This window comes from Drosophila takahashii, chromosome 3L, assembly GCF_030179915.1.
Source record: "Drosophila takahashii strain IR98-3 E-12201 chromosome 3L, DtakHiC1v2, whole genome shotgun sequence".
NCBI classification, from domain to species: Eukaryota; Metazoa; Arthropoda; class Insecta; order Diptera; family Drosophilidae; genus Drosophila; species Drosophila takahashii.
Genome location: NC_091680.1, coordinates 17108657 through 17129766, shown reverse-complemented (window position 1 = coordinate 17129766; position 21110 = coordinate 17108657). Strand labels below are relative to the sequence as shown.

General features: G+C 36.1%; 2 protein-coding genes across 2 annotated transcripts; both read right to left on the bottom strand.

The window, feature by feature from the left end:
- Window positions 1–4645: 4645 nt before the first annotated feature.
- Ir67b (Ionotropic receptor 67b) lies at window positions 4646–6367 on the bottom strand. Its single transcript, XM_017148812.3, has one exon. It carries the CDS (start codon window positions 6365–6367, stop codon window positions 4646–4648), a length of 1722 nt encoding a protein of 573 aa, XP_017004301.3.
- Window positions 6368–6788: 421 nt separating this feature from the next.
- Window positions 6789–8477, bottom strand: Ir67c (Ionotropic receptor 67c). Its single transcript, XM_017148811.2, has one exon. The coding sequence runs from the start codon at window positions 8475–8477 to the stop codon at window positions 6789–6791; it is 1689 nt and encodes a 562-aa protein (XP_017004300.2).
- Window positions 8478–21110: the final 12633 nt, after the last annotated feature.

Here is a 21110-nt window from a genome sequence, read left to right as displayed (position 1 = left end):
TGATCAAGAACTTTCTTCAAGTCTAATACAATTCTTGAGGTTTTTATGGTTAGTTTCAACTTTATCGATCGTTAAATGATAATTTGGAAAAATATAAGTATGCCAAGTAGGAAAGAAATGTCAGAAAAATGTTGCAATGTATTTGTTTGAGTAAAAGAACAGGGTAATTGAGTGGTCATAAAAAATGCATTAGGGTTGGGGGGTTGTCCTAAATAGTATTTTGTTTAATGATGGCTTAAGAAATGTTCCTTAAATGTCATAGAGAATTGATTTGTAAATACTACTATGCAGAGACATTCAAACTCCTTTGTAGACCATATAATTTTTATTTTTTTTTTAAGTTCGTAGTCGTAGTTTAAGTTAGTCATAAAGTCAGTCTAGAAATTCAATAACCAATAAATAAAGTTATTAAACAGTTAAGAATTTAGTTCTGACAGTAATAATACCATAATATATAAATAAAAAATTGACCAACATACCCTAGACAAGTTAGACAATTAATCTAAATCAATAGACCATGCCCAAGGCTATGCAAATTTGGCAATAGCTCAAAAGCAATTCCCCCACTTTAAATTGGTTTCTGTTTACGATCTCTGATTTTAATTGCAGTTCTTGCAAATTTTTGCGTTCCCTGCTGTGATTATTTTCATTTATCGAACCATTAATATCAAATCATATATGGAATTCTCAAAAGTCTTTGACAGTTTTCGCAACAATAAAATAAAAAAACCTAACCAAAATACTTGGATTCAAATTACGTTGATCGTGTATTTTGTAATTAACATTTCATAAATTTGCCATCGTGATAAGGCATATTTTCCATTAAGAATCAATTAAAATGTAAAAAAAAAATATTGCTGTCTGAAATTATCGCGATTGAACCACTTTTCACACTAGATTTAAGATAAAGTCGCCGGCGCACTCTTCGTAATGTGTGGCAATAAAAGAAAAATGAATTTTTATTGAAATAGCATAATTCACATGAAAATACCAATAAATTGGCAGGAGATTATGCGGCCGGCTCCATTAAAAAATGAATAAAAATAAATATATATGTGCTCAAATAATATAGATATACATAGTATGGGCTGAGCGATTTAATCGCCGCCAGAGCTCGGTTAATGAATTGAATTGAGCTGGAAAACCCAAGTGGGCAGTCGCCAAGTGGGCCGGCACTCGCTGCTCCGTAGGCTTTGCGCTTTTTGATCTACTCTAGATTGGCACTCTTAGCATAGCGCCATAGATACCAAAGCGCCTGAGAAATAATAATAATAAAAATTATGCACTTGCCACTGCGCAAAAAATTTGCATAGACATACGACTCTATTTCGGTTCGGATCGGTTTGGCTTGCATATCTTTCTCTCTGTCCGCTTAATCGCCATCTATGTGGGTTACTCATGGCATCTGGTGAAAAAGGCAATCGAGCGTGCCAAATGGAATTTTTGTAAGTAATTGAAAAATTTGTATAATTGAAATGCAGTTGCGGGAGGGAAGTATTTGTTGGCGCCACCTATAGGGGATGTGCTGAACTGCGGAAAATGTCCTTCAGGATACAGGTTGATGTACGTGCTAATTGCAAGGATAACCGTTATACAAAACAGCTTTTGGGGTAGGAAAAATAATAGTCCTGGAAATTTTTAAGCTTTAGGCTTTGTAATATTCAATATCCTGCGAAAGGATCTTAAGATATATAAAAATTTCAGAACTTAAATATTAAAGAAGTCAAAGCGACGTGCCAATATATTCCAGAATAATAATAATACATTTTTCTGAAACTTTTTGCCTTTAAACCACTTTTGTGCTATTTCATTTTAATTCCCCAAAGGGTTTATTTTCTAATCTCTAACATATAAAATTAAGCTGAAAATTCTAGAAAAGAATTTCCCTTAAAAACATTTTCTCATGTGGGAAACTTAAAAATGCTTGATATTTTCTTGGGTAATCCCGCACTTAACTTAACCCTGGGAAAATGATCGGAATTCGGCCCACCGAAACTCCCATTGATTTATTGGCATAGAAGGCGAAAAGCTTTAAAAGAATGGACAACAAAAAGAAGCATTTTAATGTAATATGTTGTAAAGCCACCACACGAAAATCACCCATACCGACCACATGCTGGTGTCCCAAATGCATTAGGGGAACCCACGAGAAAAGCGGAGCCGCCTAAAAGAAAATAAACAAACACAGCAACGCCCGCATTCCAAGGAAAGCGCCAGCAGCAGCAGCTGCATGAAAAACAGCGACTAGTAACAGCAACTAAACAGCAAAAAATAATTTATTTTATTGTTAATTTCATAGAATTTTTTTAATTTAATTAACAATTAAATATTCATATTTTTCAAGACTTATTTTAAACTAAAATAAAATATTTTATAAAAAGGTCACTACTTTATTTTTGGGGAAAGCTTTTAAAATATTTAAACTTGCATAGCTAAACCATAAAATACAATTAGTTTAGCTGGAAACAATTATATAAAATTCTTTTAATTATTTATTTCAATTAAAGTAAATATTAAACTATAAATTTTTAATAATTCATTTTCCATAATAATGTATATTAAAAAAGAAAATATACATATATCTAGAAATTTATTTCCGTGTGGCATCGGCTACAACTAGCAGCTTGCAGTCACACACAAGTCAAAGAAATTTGCTGTTAATTCACGTATTAACCTTTTGACATTTGGCAGCATCGCCAGCGACGACGATGCCGAAGTGGGAAAAAAAGAAAAACAAGTCGACAAAATTCCAATATGGGGAGACAGAGTCGCCGGAGGGAAATTCAAGAGGCAAGGAGGTGGGCGGGGGGAGCAGGGCTTGGGCACATCTGCCATGGAAAACTGTGTCAATGTGCCAGCAACAACAAAAAATACAGGGAAAACTTTTGCCAGGGCGTCGGTTTTCCACATTTGGGTGTGTGTAATGTGTGTGTCTTTGCTGTTGTTGTTGTTGTTTGTGTGAAGATGTTGGCATGTGGGAGGGCACAAGCTGTGATCGGCGGTCGGTTCGCTGCCACGCCAAATGGAAAGCTGCAGCAGCTATAAGATAACCAATATTCGAACTAATAGATACCTCTATTACAAATGATAGCTGATTATAATACAATAAGATTAACAATGAATTTTACTTATATTGTAAACTAAGCATATATTTTTAAATTTTTAGGTAATGCATTTTAGTGTGTTTAAATATTATTATTATATATATTTTCAAAATTGCGGATATTATTAAAAAATCAAACAATAATTTTGTAAAACAACATTTTTTTATGTCTATTTTTTTTTAATGTAGATTTTTAAAATAAAAATAAATTGTTATACCTCTAGAAAAATAAAGTATTTAAGCAAGTTGGTAAAATTTCTTAAAATCGGAATAAATAAAAACGAGAATATATTTAAGTTTAATCAAGACCTCCTGTTAATCACATCATACCCTCACTTAATAGGGTACTACGAAACTCGTGTCTAAGAAGTACGTGTGCTTCAATGACTTTCAATTAAATCAATATTCATCGTTTTGGCTGAGGCAGCCGCTTCGGGCTAAATGGCAATGGGGCGACCAAAGCAGCGACTCTTAACTCCGCTCCTTGATTAGACGCGACAACAACAACATAGCCAGGCAACAACTGGCAACATCGGCTAGGAACAACAACAACAACCACAACAACCGGCAACAGCAGCATGGGAAAATGTGCAATTTTGGCCAAAAATAAATAAGCCAAGCTGGAGGACAGAGGACGGCGGAGATTCGACCTGACCGTCCCTCGTCTCACATTCGTTGCGCAAAAATTGCTGCCTGTGTCTGATGATTTTACACACAGAAAACGTTAATATCTGAATACTTTGCTAATATAAAAATAATAAATATTGTATTTATATCCTCCAATATCGGGATTATTTTTTAGTTAATTATAATTATAATTATTTAAAATATTAGGAGACACTTAAGCGCATTAAAAACTATCTATGCAAATTAGACAATTAATAAAATCTTTAAAAGCTTTTTTAATTTAAAACACTTTCTTATTCACTATAAAAATTTCCCCAGTGTAGGCAGCAATCAAAGATACACAGGGGAGAGCAGAAAAATAAACATTTGAACTACTAGCCCAGGCCTTTCACAAAAAAGGAGGCGGGCGCCAAATCGCGCGCAAATAATTAATGTTTGGCAATAATCGAAGACACCTTCGGAGGCAGTTGCAACTTTGGCCGGTTGCCAATTGCCAGTTGCAGGTTGCCAGCTTGCCATTTGGCCATTTGGGCAGTGGATTTTGAGCCGCGACAAGTGCAGCCAACGGGCATGCAAATGAGGCCGCAAGGGAGGCGTCACCTTGCCGGCAAAATATTTTAGCGTATTTTCGTTGTAATTACAGTTGGGTGGAGAGTTATGGGAAGAAAACGGTTGCGACTAAAGTTTATTTTACATCCCCACTGAGCAACAAAATATGACACCAGAAATTGCACTCACAAAACTGGGTATTCAATAGATACTTGCTAAATATTGGTTGCAGTTGTTTATTAAGTATGTAAATAGTATACAATCGATTTGATTTAAATTTTTAAAGGAACTGAGGTATGAACAATTAAAAGTTTAATTTTCTCTGGCATTTTTTAGGAACTATTTTTAATATTTTAAAAATTAAATTCAATCTTTAGTACTAAAGTCTATAGTAACATTAATTCTAGTTGATCCCATAAGCAATTCAATGAGAAAGGTTATGGTGGCTAAAGTCAAGCCACCCAACCACAATACAGCAATCGGGTAATAATATTCCACATCATTCGATTTCACTTCCAAATGCCGATCACGAAAACCGAAATTCAATAAGCCGCTTTGAATTCCATGTCGATAGGCATCGTCCTTCATTTTTAGATAAATTCCACTTTCGAAAATTTTTCTGACAAACCAATTGAATAACTGCAAGTAAGGACGCTCGAATGCAGCTGAAATTTGAAGAGGTTGCTGGTACAGAATGTGTGGAAATTTCCGGAAAATGGGATGTCTTAAAAATTGCTGCTGGTACAGAGCAAACTCAATGCGATCATAAAATCCTGAGTGAATACAACTTGTGTTTAGATTCCTTCGATATATATCTACATCTGCCTCAGATGTGGGCACTATGCGTTTCAGTAGTTTCTTTCGATCGGGGATAAGTTTTTCCATAGTTGTTATGTCCACGTCTATCAAAGGCCAGATTCCATCAGTTTCGTCCAAATCTTCCCAAGTGTTTATTTGTTTTTCGTAGAGTCCTGCAGCCAAGTTACTCGAAAGTTGAGCCAGATACAAATTGGTGAATATAAATCCTGAGCCTATTAATATTATAAAGAGTACGAAACGATGATGAGATGGTCGTTTTCCCATATCTCTGCCACATGAGAGATACAATACCAATCGAAGAATTTTCAAAAAGGAGGCGCTGAGACTTATTTGTCCTCCGGTTAAAATCTTAAAAGCCAAGGAGCAGTATATCAGCATAATAAGCAAAGTAATCCAGGTGCTAAATGAATAGGGCTTGATCAAATAAACCCATTTATGTAAAGGTCTTGACGAGGGTACTATAACCCCACAGTTCTCCAGATAAAGAATATTTGTCATTGCGAACTTTTCAAGCGGTCTGATTAGAAAGGGAAAGAAGTCTATAGAACGATTGGCCAAAAGTTGAAGGCCATCATTTACAGTTACCACATCCCTTAGGCGAACGGTTCCATTAAAATGATTTGTAAAATCCACAATAATCCGAAGCATATATCCCGATAGGATTAATCGGTTATGACGATCTCTGAAGGAAAACCAACGAGGAGCTCCCGCTGTTACAAGACCACTGGTAATATTATATCCATTAAAATCGATTTTCTTACGAGAGTGATCATAAAACTCCTTGACGCTTTTAAAGTGCAAAATACGCAATTCATGATAGGGCATAAAGCTGTAGATTCCTTCCGAATCCGGTAACATTACAAGTAAATTGAAAAATCCTTTATTAAAGCAATAACTGAATACTTGAGTTATTTTTTTAAAAGTTCCTCCTTTTAAAAATATTAACACTTGAAGGTGATGATATTTCCAAAGCCATTGCATAAGATAGTTAAGATCACGATACAGATACTCATCCTCCAGATACAAAACAGTAAGGGTGCAACTACTGAAATTTCCTTCCAGGACCATTTGGTTTTCTGAACGTTTGATCGAAAGAGTGGGTACAAAAGGCTGCCGTGCTGCTTCCAAGATATCAGAACCATTTCCAAAGTTCAAAAACACATTTAGTTCCGTTTGGTACAATGTATTCAGCTCCTGAATTGTTTGACCCAAGCGAGTTCCGTCCAGCAGTGAAAGACTTTGAAGAGTGTTGAGGTGAAGCAAATCCATCGAACTGGCTCTAGAAACCACAGTTCGGTGCTTCTTTTATAGGCAATATTACACACAAGTCCGTAAATGGTATCATTATATAATTACAGGTCCTGAAATAATGCAAAGTGGTAATGCCACTTTTAATACATCTAATGGGTAGCCAGAGGTATATTAGGAAAAGCACATAAAAGTTGCAAGTCATCCAGTGACAAGCTCTAAAATATGATATTTCAAGTTACATAAGTATTTTTATAATTATGGGGAATTACAAATATTAAATAGACGTACCCATTTCTCATAAATATTACTTGTTACCATTAAGTCCTTTTTCCTTGGATATTTATTTTATTTTATTATTTTCTTTGGATGTAGTAAAGATTTTATTTTACAAATTATATAAGTATCATCCATTTTAAAGCCCTTGTAACCCAATTGTGATTTACTTTCTCAACCTTTCTAAAATAAAAACGATAGTGCTGACAAACCATCCCACTCCCAGTAATATGTAGGCGAAGAAATAAAATTCCTTATCAAAGACCTTTTTTTCGCGGGACTTTGACTTCCGAAAACTAATTTCTCCACTGGCGATTCCTTCAAAAAGTGACTCCTTCTGCAGCTTACCCCAAATGCCCGACTCCCAGATTCGCTTAAGGTAATCGTTGAATAGCTCCACATAAGGCAATCCGTGACGAAGTGCCACAAAAACAGGCTGTTGGTCGTAGACCTCCTTTAAGGTCTTGAAAATCGGTACTCGAAGATACTTTTGCTGTAGCAGCTCAAATGCAATGCGATCCTCGTAGGCCTCATAAACATAAGTAGTATTGAGGCTCTTGCGATGTTTAAAAACCTCCTTTATCGAGGTAACTAGTGTAATATTTTCAAACTCTCTTTGGATAATATTGGCTTTGGTCATGTTGTGTAGTACTTCAGCGTCAAAACTTTCCACCAAAAATGTGCGTTTTTCACGGAATAGATCCTCAAAGGTGTTGATATGTCTTTTGAACAAACCGGTAGTTAAAAAACTGGATAGCTGAGCGGTATACAGATTTGTCAGAATAAAACCGACGGTGAAGAGGACGATGAAGGTGAGCACCTGATGTAATCCCAAGTTGAAGTGCCACTTTTTGCTAAAGGGAAGTTGAAACAGCAGCTGCAGCACATCCAAAAAAGAACGAGATAAGGAAGAGTTCTCCCTCTGTCTATATCTTATCCACCAGATGACGATGGAGGCGTAGATAAAGCTCACCAAGAAAGTTAACCAAGCAGCATTACCAAAGGGTCTTATAAAGTACAGACTCTTTGGCAAGGGTTCGGGCCAAGGAACCATGATAAATGTTTTAATGTTGTACAAAATGTGACTGCGGTAGAAGTAACGCCACTCCAAGGAGTGAATAATCCGAGGCATCATATCGATTTCTCCGTTTCCAAGTGCTTTCAGGCCCTCTTCATACGGAATGGTATCCACATTCCCAAAAACATGCTTCTCAGTGCCATTGTAGGTTTCAATAAATCCTTTTAGCATCCTGTACATATAACCAGCATAGACTTTTTCACCATAACGATTGGTATAGTGGTAACATCGGGGCGTCATCGTTTCCACAGAAATGTGCACGACCTGTTCTTGTAGATTTTTCAATTTTCTCAAGGCATAGAATTGCTCCACATTATCTATATTGCGAATTTTAACTTTGGGATACGGTGTATAGGTGTGGAGCGTTCCATTCCGTAAATTCAGAGCCAGCACATGAATAAATCCTCTGTTTAAAGATTCTTGAAAATAAAATTCCATATTGGAATTTACGATATACAATATGGGCAAGTACTGTAATCCCCAGAGAAGTTCCTTTATTCCATTTAGAGTTCGATTATCTTTGGTTTCCTTAGGACAGGCAATGATCAAAGAACGAGAGCTGAATCTACCCAACACTTTATTTTGTTCCCGAGAACTACTTAGCAGTAAGTTGGGCACATCCTGACTTATTTGCAATTCGATGCCACCGCAGTCCAAGTAAATATTAAGTTGTAGTCTTTGATCTTCATTTAGCTGATGTATAACTTCCCTGGCTGACCAGCCTTTGGATCTTCCTAAGCACAGGATAATTAATAAAAGAATTTGCAAGCGACACATGATGCAGGCCAGCCCGAAAAAAGGACACTGAAAACCTCGATACAAAGACTTTGCGGTTTTAAGGCCTGGTCAAGATCTTAATCGGAAACAATTACATTGCATTGTCAATAAGTTAGAGTTAAAGTGGAAGTCAAAGGCGATGTTAAAGTCGAAGTCCAAGAGCGAGTCGTGCGCGGGTGAAACCACTGAGGGAAATATCCATTAATTCTCAAGAATATTCAAATAAATTGTTTTCAATATTTTTATAATTTGATTCAAGTTTACTTGTCTCAGCTGTCCAAACATATTACCTTCATAAAAGCTCTTAAAATTGAAAAAAGAAAATCTATAAATTGTTTTACAAAAACTAGTAATTATAGAAATCCATAAGCATGTAATGAGAATAAAAATTGTTTACCTTTTTTAATAATATTATATTCTGATTTTCGACTCTGTTGTAAGCTATGCACTTTTTCTTTATGTGTACTGCTTATCGCAGCATCTACCAAATTGCCCCTTTGACCACGACCACGTAAACGTAATTGTTTGCGGTCTGGCTTCGGCAGTTCTAACGTGACCAAACAATTGCTAAATGTCATAGATATTGTTAATAAAATTACATGATTGCATAAATGGGCGCTAAACTGGGCGGTGATCTAAGAAAATTATGTCAGCCAGATGGTATGTGACAATGAGTGATTCCAAGTGGAATCTAAACGCTGATAAATGTGGCTTGTTCATGGGGCAAGATGATCACTAAACTCAGAAAATTCTTATAGTATCTTATAAATTTTTTGAAAATTCATTTCATTGTCTCAATAGAGAATTATATTGGAGAGTATATTAAAAAATAATGAAATTAAATAAAACTTATACACTTGTAAATTATTTTATAAATAAATTTAGTACCTTATATTATTTTAAAAATAATTTCCATGTATTTTCTTAATAAATAATAACATATATTCGTTAGCATTTTTTATTGACCCTTTGCTCTGATTAGTTATAAATGCTGTCAGTGACTTTGACTTTGTTATTTAAGACGATTGTCATTGTTGTTCTTGAATTCGTTGCTGCAGTGGCTTTTGGCCAGAAACTCGTTAGCCCACGAGAGAGATCAGCCGGGCCAGGCAAAAGCAACAAACAACCGCATTGAAATTGAAATCGCTCATAAATTTAGCTGCTAATTGTAAAGAATGGCAGACCTTGGAATTCAAAGAGACAAAACTCATTTCCAGTGGCTACTGCAGAATGCGAAAAACAGACAGCCAAACCGGGCAAAAATGCCTCGAAAAAAATTATGAAGCTGCAGCAAAGCCAAACTGGCGAACAGAAATAACAATAAATAAATATAAATTTCAAGCGCAAACATAAAGAGCTATTGACTGTTGACTTTTATGAACAATTAGGCGGCAGCCACTTAAAACGGCCAACATACTTATATGCATACGAATACGTATCCCCTAGATGCAGATACACGCAGCTCCGTTGACGCCGAACAAAAGATACAGATACTCGCACATATAAGGCCGATACGCTAATCGTAATGGTATAATGGCTTCTCTGGGCCTGGCCCAATAATAAAAAACAATTGATTAGATCGACAACTGCAGTCTTAGATATTCTGGGAGGGGGCGTTACTGTGGGTGGGACTTAGGCCGGGTAGAGAGCAAGAGGGAGTCAGGGCATTTGGACTTTAATTAATGCATTCAAAGCATTTATGTAAATGGCGGGAAATAATTTATCACCCATTCAAGACAGCAACAACGAACGGCAACAACGACCAATCAAATGTGGCATCCAAGCATTGCAATACAGTAAAAATACATATATTTCAATGGAGATTGAATAATTATTTAAATACAATTTATTTAACATTTTAAAAACATTAAAATAAATATTACATTTTTCTTTATATATTTATTTAATTGCTTATTATTAAGTTACTTGTTACAATTTAATATTAATTAAGGGACAGAAAATAAAAAACTATCTATATTGACATATAAACAATTGTAATTAATATTTTAATTTATCACTGTTTTTTTGTATTTCGTTGGCTCTACTGTGCATGTCTCTTTTTCCATTTGTTACAAAATGTTTCGATATTTCCATTTTTTCTTGATTTCTGTGTTCATTAGTGCAACGCCCACACATTGGGCATTAGGTGGGCGTGGCCGCAGCGAACATTAAAAGCGGCAAATCGTTTGATTTTCCCAAGATTTCTCGTTGGCTGTTTATGGTTGTTGTAGTTGTCCATGTAATTAGTACTTAATTTATAATTTTTGTACCGCAAAAATTGCAAACCAAATTGCTGAGCAATGTTCTCTGTGTGTAAATGTGTGTGTGTTTGTTTGTTTGAAAAATCGGCGCAAGGTTATAGATACTAAATTCCAGATACGGGCTATAGGAAGGCGGTTCTGTGGGTCGGCCCAAGGCGTTTCTGTGTGGGTGGCTTGGAAATTTTTTCGCAGGTCTCCGATTTGTGATATTTATTCCAATTGTCGGCGGAAATGCAAAATTATTGAACTAAATGTGCCACATATTCACTTCTCTTTAACCTTCTCTTTTTGTCCGATTTTTTTTGCCGGCACTTTGCCAACAATTTCCGCAAATTAAAGAACAATTTCTATCTTCCTTGATACCAGATAGCCAAGCGCTTAGCTCACATTGGCCACAATCATTAACCGGAGCTATTATGGAGCGAAGGATACGACGCAGCACCAAGAATTTCCACATTTCTTTAGAGGCAGAGAGATACACTGGGAAGTCAAATTTTAATTCTAGAAAAGTTAAATCTTATTTTAAAAGTATATTTATATTGGAAAATATAGTATGAGAATTATAATACCATTAAAACTAGTTTAAAAAGAATATAACAAAAATAAATTGAATATTATAATAAGATCGAAATTTAATTTATATAATATTTAATTTTCACAATAAATCATGAAAGTTTACTGAGAAAGTTTTAAACCAGTATACAAATCCTGAAAATAAAAGTTTATATTATCTTTCATTTTTGTAGCAAATAATCAATATTGCTGCTATATTTGAATTAGGATGTTGTGCGAAGGAAACACATAAAAATTTTTCTTCAGTGCACATTAAATCAGGTGGCTGCTTGATGCTCATCCAATCGAGCCATACAATTAAATAACAGTCCAGCAAGATAATGCGACTAACTAGAAATAAATAAACAAGGCAAGCAGGCGCCCAGTGGCAACCACCACCTCGGATGCGAGGACTTTCCGCACCACCGAACCCCACTGCACCAGCGAATCGCGACGCTCCATCACTCAATCCTCATTGTGGTCGTCAATCAAGGTTGGCCTGTACTTTTAGCTGGACTACGACTACTGTGCGTACCCGATGGGAGGGACCGGCTTTGTCTGTCTTTTCCTTGGTCGCGCAGCTTGGAGACCGCATAATGATAGAGCGGACCCGGGGCCTGGCGTTAGCCGGGCTTTCGAGACGGGGCTTACTCAATTACCTTTGACTAAATTATGGCCAATTGTTGCATTGAACATGTGTTGCATAATTACGGGCTGTGGCGGCCACGTACGCTGCAAGTTGGTAGCTGCGAGCTGAAATTTGATTACTGCTTATAGATTAGAGCCGCGGACGGAACGGCGATGGAGTTGCTGCGCGTTACGATGCACTGCTAAAAAATTAAGGGATAGAAGTACGACAATAAAGTAGGGGAACAATGATGTCAAATGTACTACTTAAAATGGCTAATTAAATGTAATAATTAATTTTAAAAAGTAAAATCCTGGAAAAAACGTTTCTATCCCATATCATAATTTAATTTATTAATAAATATTTTCTATAACACAGTTATTTTATCCTTATTTATTTTTTTACTATTCTTAACCTCTATTATGTAAAATATGGTCATTTAAGACATAAAATTTCCATTTTTCTATTTTTCCGACAGTGTACTTAGCACTTCAATTTGAACTTGCGCCTTCGGGCCGGCCACTAAATGTGTTGCAAACTTGGCCACGTTGACAGGTTAATGTCCATGGCCGAAAGGGCCAAAGGAGGAGGTGTTTTTCCTGAAGAGGTGGAGTGGTATTTTTGGGGCCTGGGATTCTGCGGTTTTGGGCGTTAACGCTCAGCGTCAACAAAATCAGTTTTTAGGACCCATAGAAAAAGTGTGGAAAACTGGCGACCCAAACGTGTGTTGGCAACATTGTTGTTGTTACCATTGTTGTGGGCTGTTTTTTATATTTTTTCCAATATATTTTTTTTTTTGTTCACTGGCAATTAGCGTCGCAACATTTACGAGTGCCAGACAAATTACCGGGCAACATGGTGCAATTAAAATAACGGAACGCCAACAACTTTCGCCGCAAATCGTTCGCCGCAAAAATGTTGCGAGCACGCGTGCGACAAGAAAACAACAAACAAACACGCTTGTTTGTTGCCGTTTGCTGTGAGTTTATGGCGTAAAACACTTAGCCAAAAGAGCCATACTTCAGAGCCAAACCTTTCGCACACAAATTCAATTTGTTTGCATTTTAATTGTCGTTTGTCGCCGATGCAGACCAAAAAAAAGAAGAAAAATTGCCAACAACTCGTCGCCAGTTGTCGCAGCAAATGCAACATATACACTCGATATGGGTGTTTTTTTATGGCCTTATCCTACGCATTTCCAATGCTGTTAACAGCTTTGTCCGAGGGTGTGTTAAATATTTTTTATGGCTTACTTTGTGCGCCCAACAATCATTTCGGTTTTCCTCCTCGCGCGCCTGGCATTTTCGGCCTTAAGCTGCATTGACTGCCATTTTTATGGTTATTAAAGCCGCGAGCCGTCTTTTTTGGCCCTCATGTGTTACCTGTTGGTTGTTGGCTGTTCGTTGTTCGCCCCGTTCGCCGTTAGTTGTTCTCGTCGTTGTCGGTGTGGGCGCAAACTTCAAGATAATTACGTGCTAAAAGTCAAGACAACACAAAGCGCTCAAAGATAAGTCTGCATTTTTATGCCGCAAATTTATGAAACTTTCAATAATAGACATGAAATTCAAAATATTTGAGGAAATTGTTGGCACGCTTTTTTTATAGATACAAAGTTTCAAAATTGTATTATAATCTTATGTGGAAATCTTAAAAGAAATAAAAAGTGGGTACAAAATAAATAATAAATAATATTTTCCAGTCAAGCTATAAAAAAAAATTATAACAAAATAATTTATATATTTATCAAAACAAATTGCCGAATTATGAATAATTTCATATTTATATATTGCATATTTTAACCAAAATGGTTAAAATTACAAAATAAAAAAAAATTTTATTTTACAAATTTTTTTTTAGTTTTATAAATACAGACGAATACTTCCATGTAATACAAATTTATACCAACTTTGTTCTTCTTATAAATACTGTAATCTCTGTGAAATCTGAAACGCCTGAAATTGTATCTGAATATTAAAGACTTCACAAGATTATCATTTCACAGACGCGATTTCAATTGGAGAAAAATATCGTATAACTGGGGTTCCCTGTGTGTGGTCCTAAGCCCGTGTAAGTTGTGCCTAAGCCCTGGGACGCAGACTGGTAAGCCCCACTGTGACCCGAGACTGGAACGACCAAAAGGTATGCAGACACAAAAAAAGGTGGCTTAGGAAGGGGACAGGAAAAAAAACAAATCAATAACCAGGCAACACCTGCAGTCCGACACATACGGCTGTCAAAAAAGCAACAAATACAAAGTCAGGCTGCCAATTGTCGACAATCAATCAACTATTGTTGTTAAGTGCCCGTTTCTGTGGCTGATTTTTTATTGCAAACGCATTTCCTCGCCGTAAACTAGAAAAAATGAGGGAAAAAGCAGACATGGGCAAGTTTTTGACTTGAATCCATGAAGTGGAGATACTCTTTTTGAGGCGCAAACAATCCCATTTAAGTAAATAACTTTCTTATAGCCAATATACAGTCAATCTTTCCTAACATTAAAATATTTTTTTATGATTATTTGGTTATAAAATATTTATTATGCATTTTAAAGTGATCATAAATATCATAATATCATATCATCAAGTTCTTGGGTCTCCATAAATCAAACTAGTTTTATTGCTAAACTAAAGTGTAAGTACAGAAATATTCTTTTTTCGTGTTTTTTTTTCTTTGTACTACAGAGGTTTTACCGTAACCTGTTGCACGTTACTGTTGCCGCATCATGTTACCAGCGACATTTGCATGCCGTTTGCAAACTCGCTCTTGTTGCCTCTATCGATTGGCAACAAGTGCAATCAGGTGATGTATTTTTCACTGCCCGTTGCAGTTGCCAATGTTTCGGCCGTGTTATGCAAACGAAAAATGTCAGGCACCTGGGCAACAGCGGCTGAAATCGCCAAATGAATGTCAAACATATTGAAGCGCAGTGCTGCCATCACTCAGCTTGAAAAACAGGAAAGATAAGCCAAAAAAACAGGGAAAAAAGTACAAAAGTATATGCTTTTCTAGGTTTCCGCCATTACCAATGGGTTATATAGTTACTTAATTTAAATGTATTTTATATTAAGTTCAATTATGTAATGTTCTTCTGCGCCCGACTCACAACCTTCTTCGTTTATTCATTTTACCATGGTAAATTTTTGTGCGTATACGTAAGAGTCTAAAATTATTAAAATAATAAAAGCATTTCAAGTAACTTCATTGGTAATACAAAAAAATTCAATACATGCGTTAAACCCCAATATGAGTCGTTCAAATCTGAAATTTTTTCTGAAAAAAAGGAGAGAATAAAAATTAAGGTAATTTTAAAATGTTTTCCTCTTCTTTTTTCTACAGAAAAAATCGTACTATAAAGAAAATCCATCGACTGCTTTACGTCTCTTTGATTTCCGATTTCCGGATAGGTGATGTTTGAAATTTTTTCCGTATAAAGCCGTTAAGAATAGATCTGTCCGGAAAAAGGACAAAATGGCAGCACTGTTGGAGCGACCGTTGCAAATGTCAGTATTTGACAGTAAACAACACAAGCAACTGCACACATTTGCACTTGGAAAATGTATGATCATATTTTTGAACTTATACATTTTTATTTTTTAACCAAAATAATTTTAAACCTCATGAAATTTAGAAAGGCAATAACTTTATTTTAATTTGAGTTAATTATTTAGGAAATAATTTACAATTAATATCTTAAGAATTGTTAGAAAAAAATAACTTTCGTTTAATTGTTTGTTTTAATGAGTTTATTATTAGGAAAATAATTTATTTTTACTGTACTACTACTTTTTATTTTAAAAAAGTTCAAAATTTAGTTCAAAGCATTATCAAGATCATTAAGTTACAAATTGTATTTAATTGTCAGTAAATTATTTATTAAATGATAAATTAGAATACATTTTATGGCTAGAAAAGGTTTAATTCTTTAATTTTGTTTTACTTACTCAAAATTTGTTGGCCAGAAAATTCGTTTGTTCATTTCTAGTACTTTTTCTCCAAGTGCCCTAACTATGTTGCACTTGTTGCGCCTGATTGGCCTGGCAAGCGACAAATTAGGCAGGCAATCGCTTGACTCCGGCTGTGTTTATAGCCCATTAACTTTGGATCGGCATAGCCAACGCCTTGATTAAGCAATTTTCTCTTCCAATAAGTTGTATTTTCGGCCACTCTTATGATGGCCAATTAAGTTGGTGGCATGCGTGGCTGATATATAGATACTATACTATAGTATAAGGTGCTCCTTGGGGGTCAGCAATTTTTGATTAACCCCTCGCTACGGCAATGAAACCATTTGCCGACTGACCACTGACCCACAAGTACACATAACAAGTGCAATCGCAACAATATCGCCTGGCTTTTCAACTTTTTCAGCTCTTTCGCTTTTTCGGCCCACCCATTTGCCTAATCTCTGACATTAGTTGAAAGCGTTTGATGCGAAAATTGCAGTTCTCCACTCGCCCCAAACTGAATTATTATATTTGGCACTCTTTTCTTCATCGAGGATTGTAATTTATGTTTGGCCCGAAAAGTCAATTGATATGGCCCAAGCGATAACAGAAATTTAAGTGTTTTTTTGGCTTTTTTTGAGGGTGGTAGGGGGTATTTCTTGAGGCTATGAAATGCACTCTAAGATTGATGCCAAGCAGATGGAGTTGTCTGGGCCAACTCGGCACTAGAAAAGATTATCTTGCCGTGACACAAAAAATATTTTTATAATAAATACTAAAAAAAATAATAAAAATAAGTAAAATTTAAATTAAGGAAATGGAAATGAGAGCAAAGTAATTCGTGATTGACCCGACAGTAAATTCAATCACGAGCTCATCCCTAGCACTTTAACCCCTCGCTGGCCCCTCTGATAAAGTTGTAGATGTTTTGGCAAATTGATTTTACGGATTTTCGAGTTGAGTTGAGAGGGGGTCGAATAACTCAAGTGTCGCCAGGGGGCATACTTAGACTTTAAACAGATCGTTGGCTGGAGATTGGAGGAGGCGTTCCCAGAAGTGGAGGGATAAGTAAGTGGTAGACGATTGTTATTTTAATGTTATGGTCATGCCGATTTTTTTCGCTTTGAATTGGGTGACGAATTGTGTGGGCGTTGGTAACGGATTGACAACAGATCGAGGAAAACCCCCCTCTTGAAAACGAGGACTTTCCCATACCGCGCTCACTTACGTCACCTTTTGACCCCGCCGACAACTGATCCAATCGGAGACAATCGCCCAGACCATATTTGTTGCACACTTCACTTCATTTGTGCCACATTGTACACCTACAAATGTCACTCAAAGCAAAAAACATGTTAATTTAACTCACAAAATACAGAAAAAGGAGGAAAAAAAATTAAAACACAACTTTAAATACCCCCAAGACAACAATGGCCAGCCAAAAAAGGTTTAAACGAAACGGAGATCACAAGTCACGATAATGATAAATCGCAGCACAAACATTTAGCCAGAGCTACTGCCACAAAAGGTCGAGGGTGGGTACAGTAGCACTGAATTTATTTACTCATTGTACAATCAAGAAATAAATAATAGCAAAAAGAAAAAACAAAAACCAAATCCAAAAAAAAAAAACAAGCAAACAAGGAGAAAATAAACCAAGCAAAAACTTATGGCAAACATCAAAAAAAGGCAACGTGTCACAGTTCGTGAAATAACAATAGTTCAGTATCGGCCCGGCGGCTGGAAGATCAGACTCCAAGTCTGTCTTGGCCAAAAAAATATCGAAATTCGGGGGACTCGGGGATCGAGGAGGGGGTGTAGATCAATATCTCAATGAGTTGACGATTGAGTCGAGGCTGCCGAATAAGTTTCGAGGGGTTAGGTGGCTTGTCATTCGTTCGGCTTCTGTGGTAAATGTAGTTTATTTTCATAGCTTATGACAACAACAGTGGCTTTTAGCCCCCAGCTCTATGGTTTTTCTAGCTTATTTGATTATACCAAATATTTGGATTTTTTTTCTTGGTTGCGCTATGCATAAATTATGGCATATTTATTTAAATGCATTTGTCGCTAAAGGTCATCTACAAAATGGAAACATTTTCTGATTGTATTATATTATTCGGTTTGGAAAATTTGGAGCAATGTTTTTGGCGTCACGAAAAGTAGCGACCCAAATTGAAATCGCAAATTTAGTATTTGGTAATTTGTTTGGGCATATAGCATGAACAGCATATGATTAAGTTTTAAAGATGATGTTTCTATTGACATTTAGTCGTTCAATAAGGTTAACCAAATCTGGGTTTCCTTCAACATAAATATCACATGTGGCAACGAATTGCTTGACCTACGATTATTTATTGAAAAATATTTTAAGCGGATTTTGCCTTTTTAAGCGTAACTTGACAATTTCAAGTAATATTTATCTAAATTGATCTAAATTATATATTAAAAAAAAGAAAATCTTACAAATAAATAAAAAAAATAACAATTATTTTAAAGAGGTTTATTTTAATTAAAAAATTTTCGAATTGAAATATAAAATATTTACTACTTAAACTATAAATAGACAAAAATATATATCTATATTTTTAGAAAATATACATATTCATTTAAAAGATTGTGGCCTTCCTTTTAATCTGCATTTATCAAAATCACCTTTATTGTTGCACCTGATTCGCTACTCTGCTAAAAGATCCTTGTGTGTTTCCCTGTGCAATAATTGCCGATTATCTGATATTTTAATGCACTGTAATAAACGCTTATGTTGTCGTCATCGTTGCTGCCGTATCTGGCATAAATAAGCCTAGCTCGTACTCAAATGAACGATGCTTATCTGCGGCACAACTCAGCAGAAATATCAGAACGGTCGGTCGGAGGGGAGGAGGGGTTTTCATGGGGGATTGGCAGATTGTTGCAAGGGGGTAATGTGGCCAATAAACTTTAACTACGACAAAAGACGCATTTTGCTGCTACTTAAGACCAATAAATCTAAGCAGCTGCACTAAGTTGCTAGTGTTGCTGCTGCTGATGTTGCTAGTTGGCCGCTGCACTTTTCAACTCATCGGCGGCGCGGCCAAGAAAAAACGATCAAGTCGAATCCCAGGCCATGTCCGTGTCTCCAGGTCTATACGATTGTCATCAGCAACGGCTTTATCATTGTTGTTGCTGCCGCTGACTTGGCATGTAATAAGTTTCAAGATGATGCTGCAATTACCGCAAGCAGCAACAACATCGACGCATTGATAAAATAGCCTTGAGTGTTGATGCATCTGCACTGCGAATAAATAGGTGTCTCATTTGCTAAGTGAATTCTCATTCATAGAAGCTGGTAAAGAAATAATTCCAATCGAAGAGTTAAAAAACATATTTTAAATAAATTTTTGTTCATTTTTTTGTACTTTTCAAAACATATTTTCAAGAACTTTAGAAATACAATTTAAATTATTTTGAATTGCCATTTATAACAGTCGATTAGTTCCGCTTTGATTATAGGTAATCAAAAATTTTACAACAATATTTAAACAAGTTTTTAATTATTATTAAGTGCTTGCAATAACTTTTCAATGTACATTAAAATAATGTTAAAAATAATAGTTTTTTTTATGTGATTTCGTGCTTAAAATGGTTGTCTTCAACTTTGAAATGAGGTTTAACCAAATATTTATTTTAGAATATAAAAAAAAAACAGAAAAATTCTAAAAAATATATTTCCTTCTATGTAGTTAATTTCAAAAGACTTCCTAGATTTTTTCCCAGGTGTAGAGTGGGCTCGGCTTTGGTCGCATCGTTTCTGCCCCATCTGTTGCCTCTTGGCTGCGTGTGGGGCAACTCATTAGTGGCATTTGACCTGCTTGCACTCTTGGCTGATTGAATTTGCCATAACAAACAGCAACAACGGCGGCAATAGCAACGATTTCCGCCTGTCAAAAAGCGTTTTTCTCCAACACTCGAGTGTGGCCGACTCGAGAGGCGACATGTTTGCCACCCAGTCCAAAGGAAAAATCGGGGAGGGGCTTTCGAGATTGGCATTTTGTAATCAACGCTATGCAAATGCCTCGGCATAGTCACGGCATAAATTAAGCATCTAAATCGCTGATGTTGTCGATGTGTTGCTGATGTCCCAGCTGATATTCGTGTTTGAAAGAAGAAAAAAAAATGAAAGCTGGGAAAACACCTCGAACGCGATCGGATCGGTGAAAATTGTTTTGATTTGACACTGATCTGGTGCAGTGTTTATGTTGTCGCAATTAATTCTACCATGTTGGTGCTGCTTTTGTTTACTTTTATGCTGATTTTTATGCAGCCAAGTTTCCCGATTTTCCGCTTTAATTACAGATAAAAGACTGGAAGCTAATTTTATGTAGGTCGAATTTATTGTACTCGTATATGTTTTTCTCCCGTTGATGTAAATTTGCTCGTACCATTTTGTTAAGCTTTTATAGTAAATCTCAAATACATTTTTTTAACCGCCTTGTATTTTTAATTAAATTTTTGAATTGATTTGATATCGACATTTAAAGCTCTACGAGTTTTCCTTTACAAGTCTATTCAAATCCGTGTACTTTCTGTCACACCTTTTTAAAATACATTTTCCTCCTTTTTTTTATTCCGTCGTCGTTGCAATTTCAGTTTATGTTGCTCCTGTCGAATGTGTGAATTTGCGCCATTTATATCTTTAGTTTTTTATCGCCTCACCGACTCAACTTTATTTTTCACACCACATTTTGAGATTTGCGTCAACAGATTTTTCCTGACAAATGTTTGCTGGTCGATTTTTGTTGACTGATTTGTTATTTGATTAAACGAAACGATAAATGTGAAAACAGGTGCCAAGAAGTGTGAGAAATAAATCACATGTATCGATAGGATATTCACATAATTTACCCACCGCCTCCAGTGGACATTAACTAATTGAAACATTCTCTCACATTGCCAGCAGTCATCTCTTCGGTAGGTGAACTTTGTGAACTCCTTTTCCGTGGAAAATGGCTTGCCACATACGGTGGTCATGGTGGATATGGTGGCTATGGCCATGGCGGTTACGATTATGGCCCACATGTGCAACCTGACTTCTCGCCACGCTGGAAAAACAATTTCCATCTGCACGGCCATAACTCAGCTCATTGTCAGCCCCACGACCCACACACTGACCCCCCACAAAAAAGGCAGTAAAAATAAAAGACGATTCGAAGAGAAGTGAAACCAACTTGGTTAGGCGGCGTCAGGGTCAGCAAAAAGCAACTTGCAG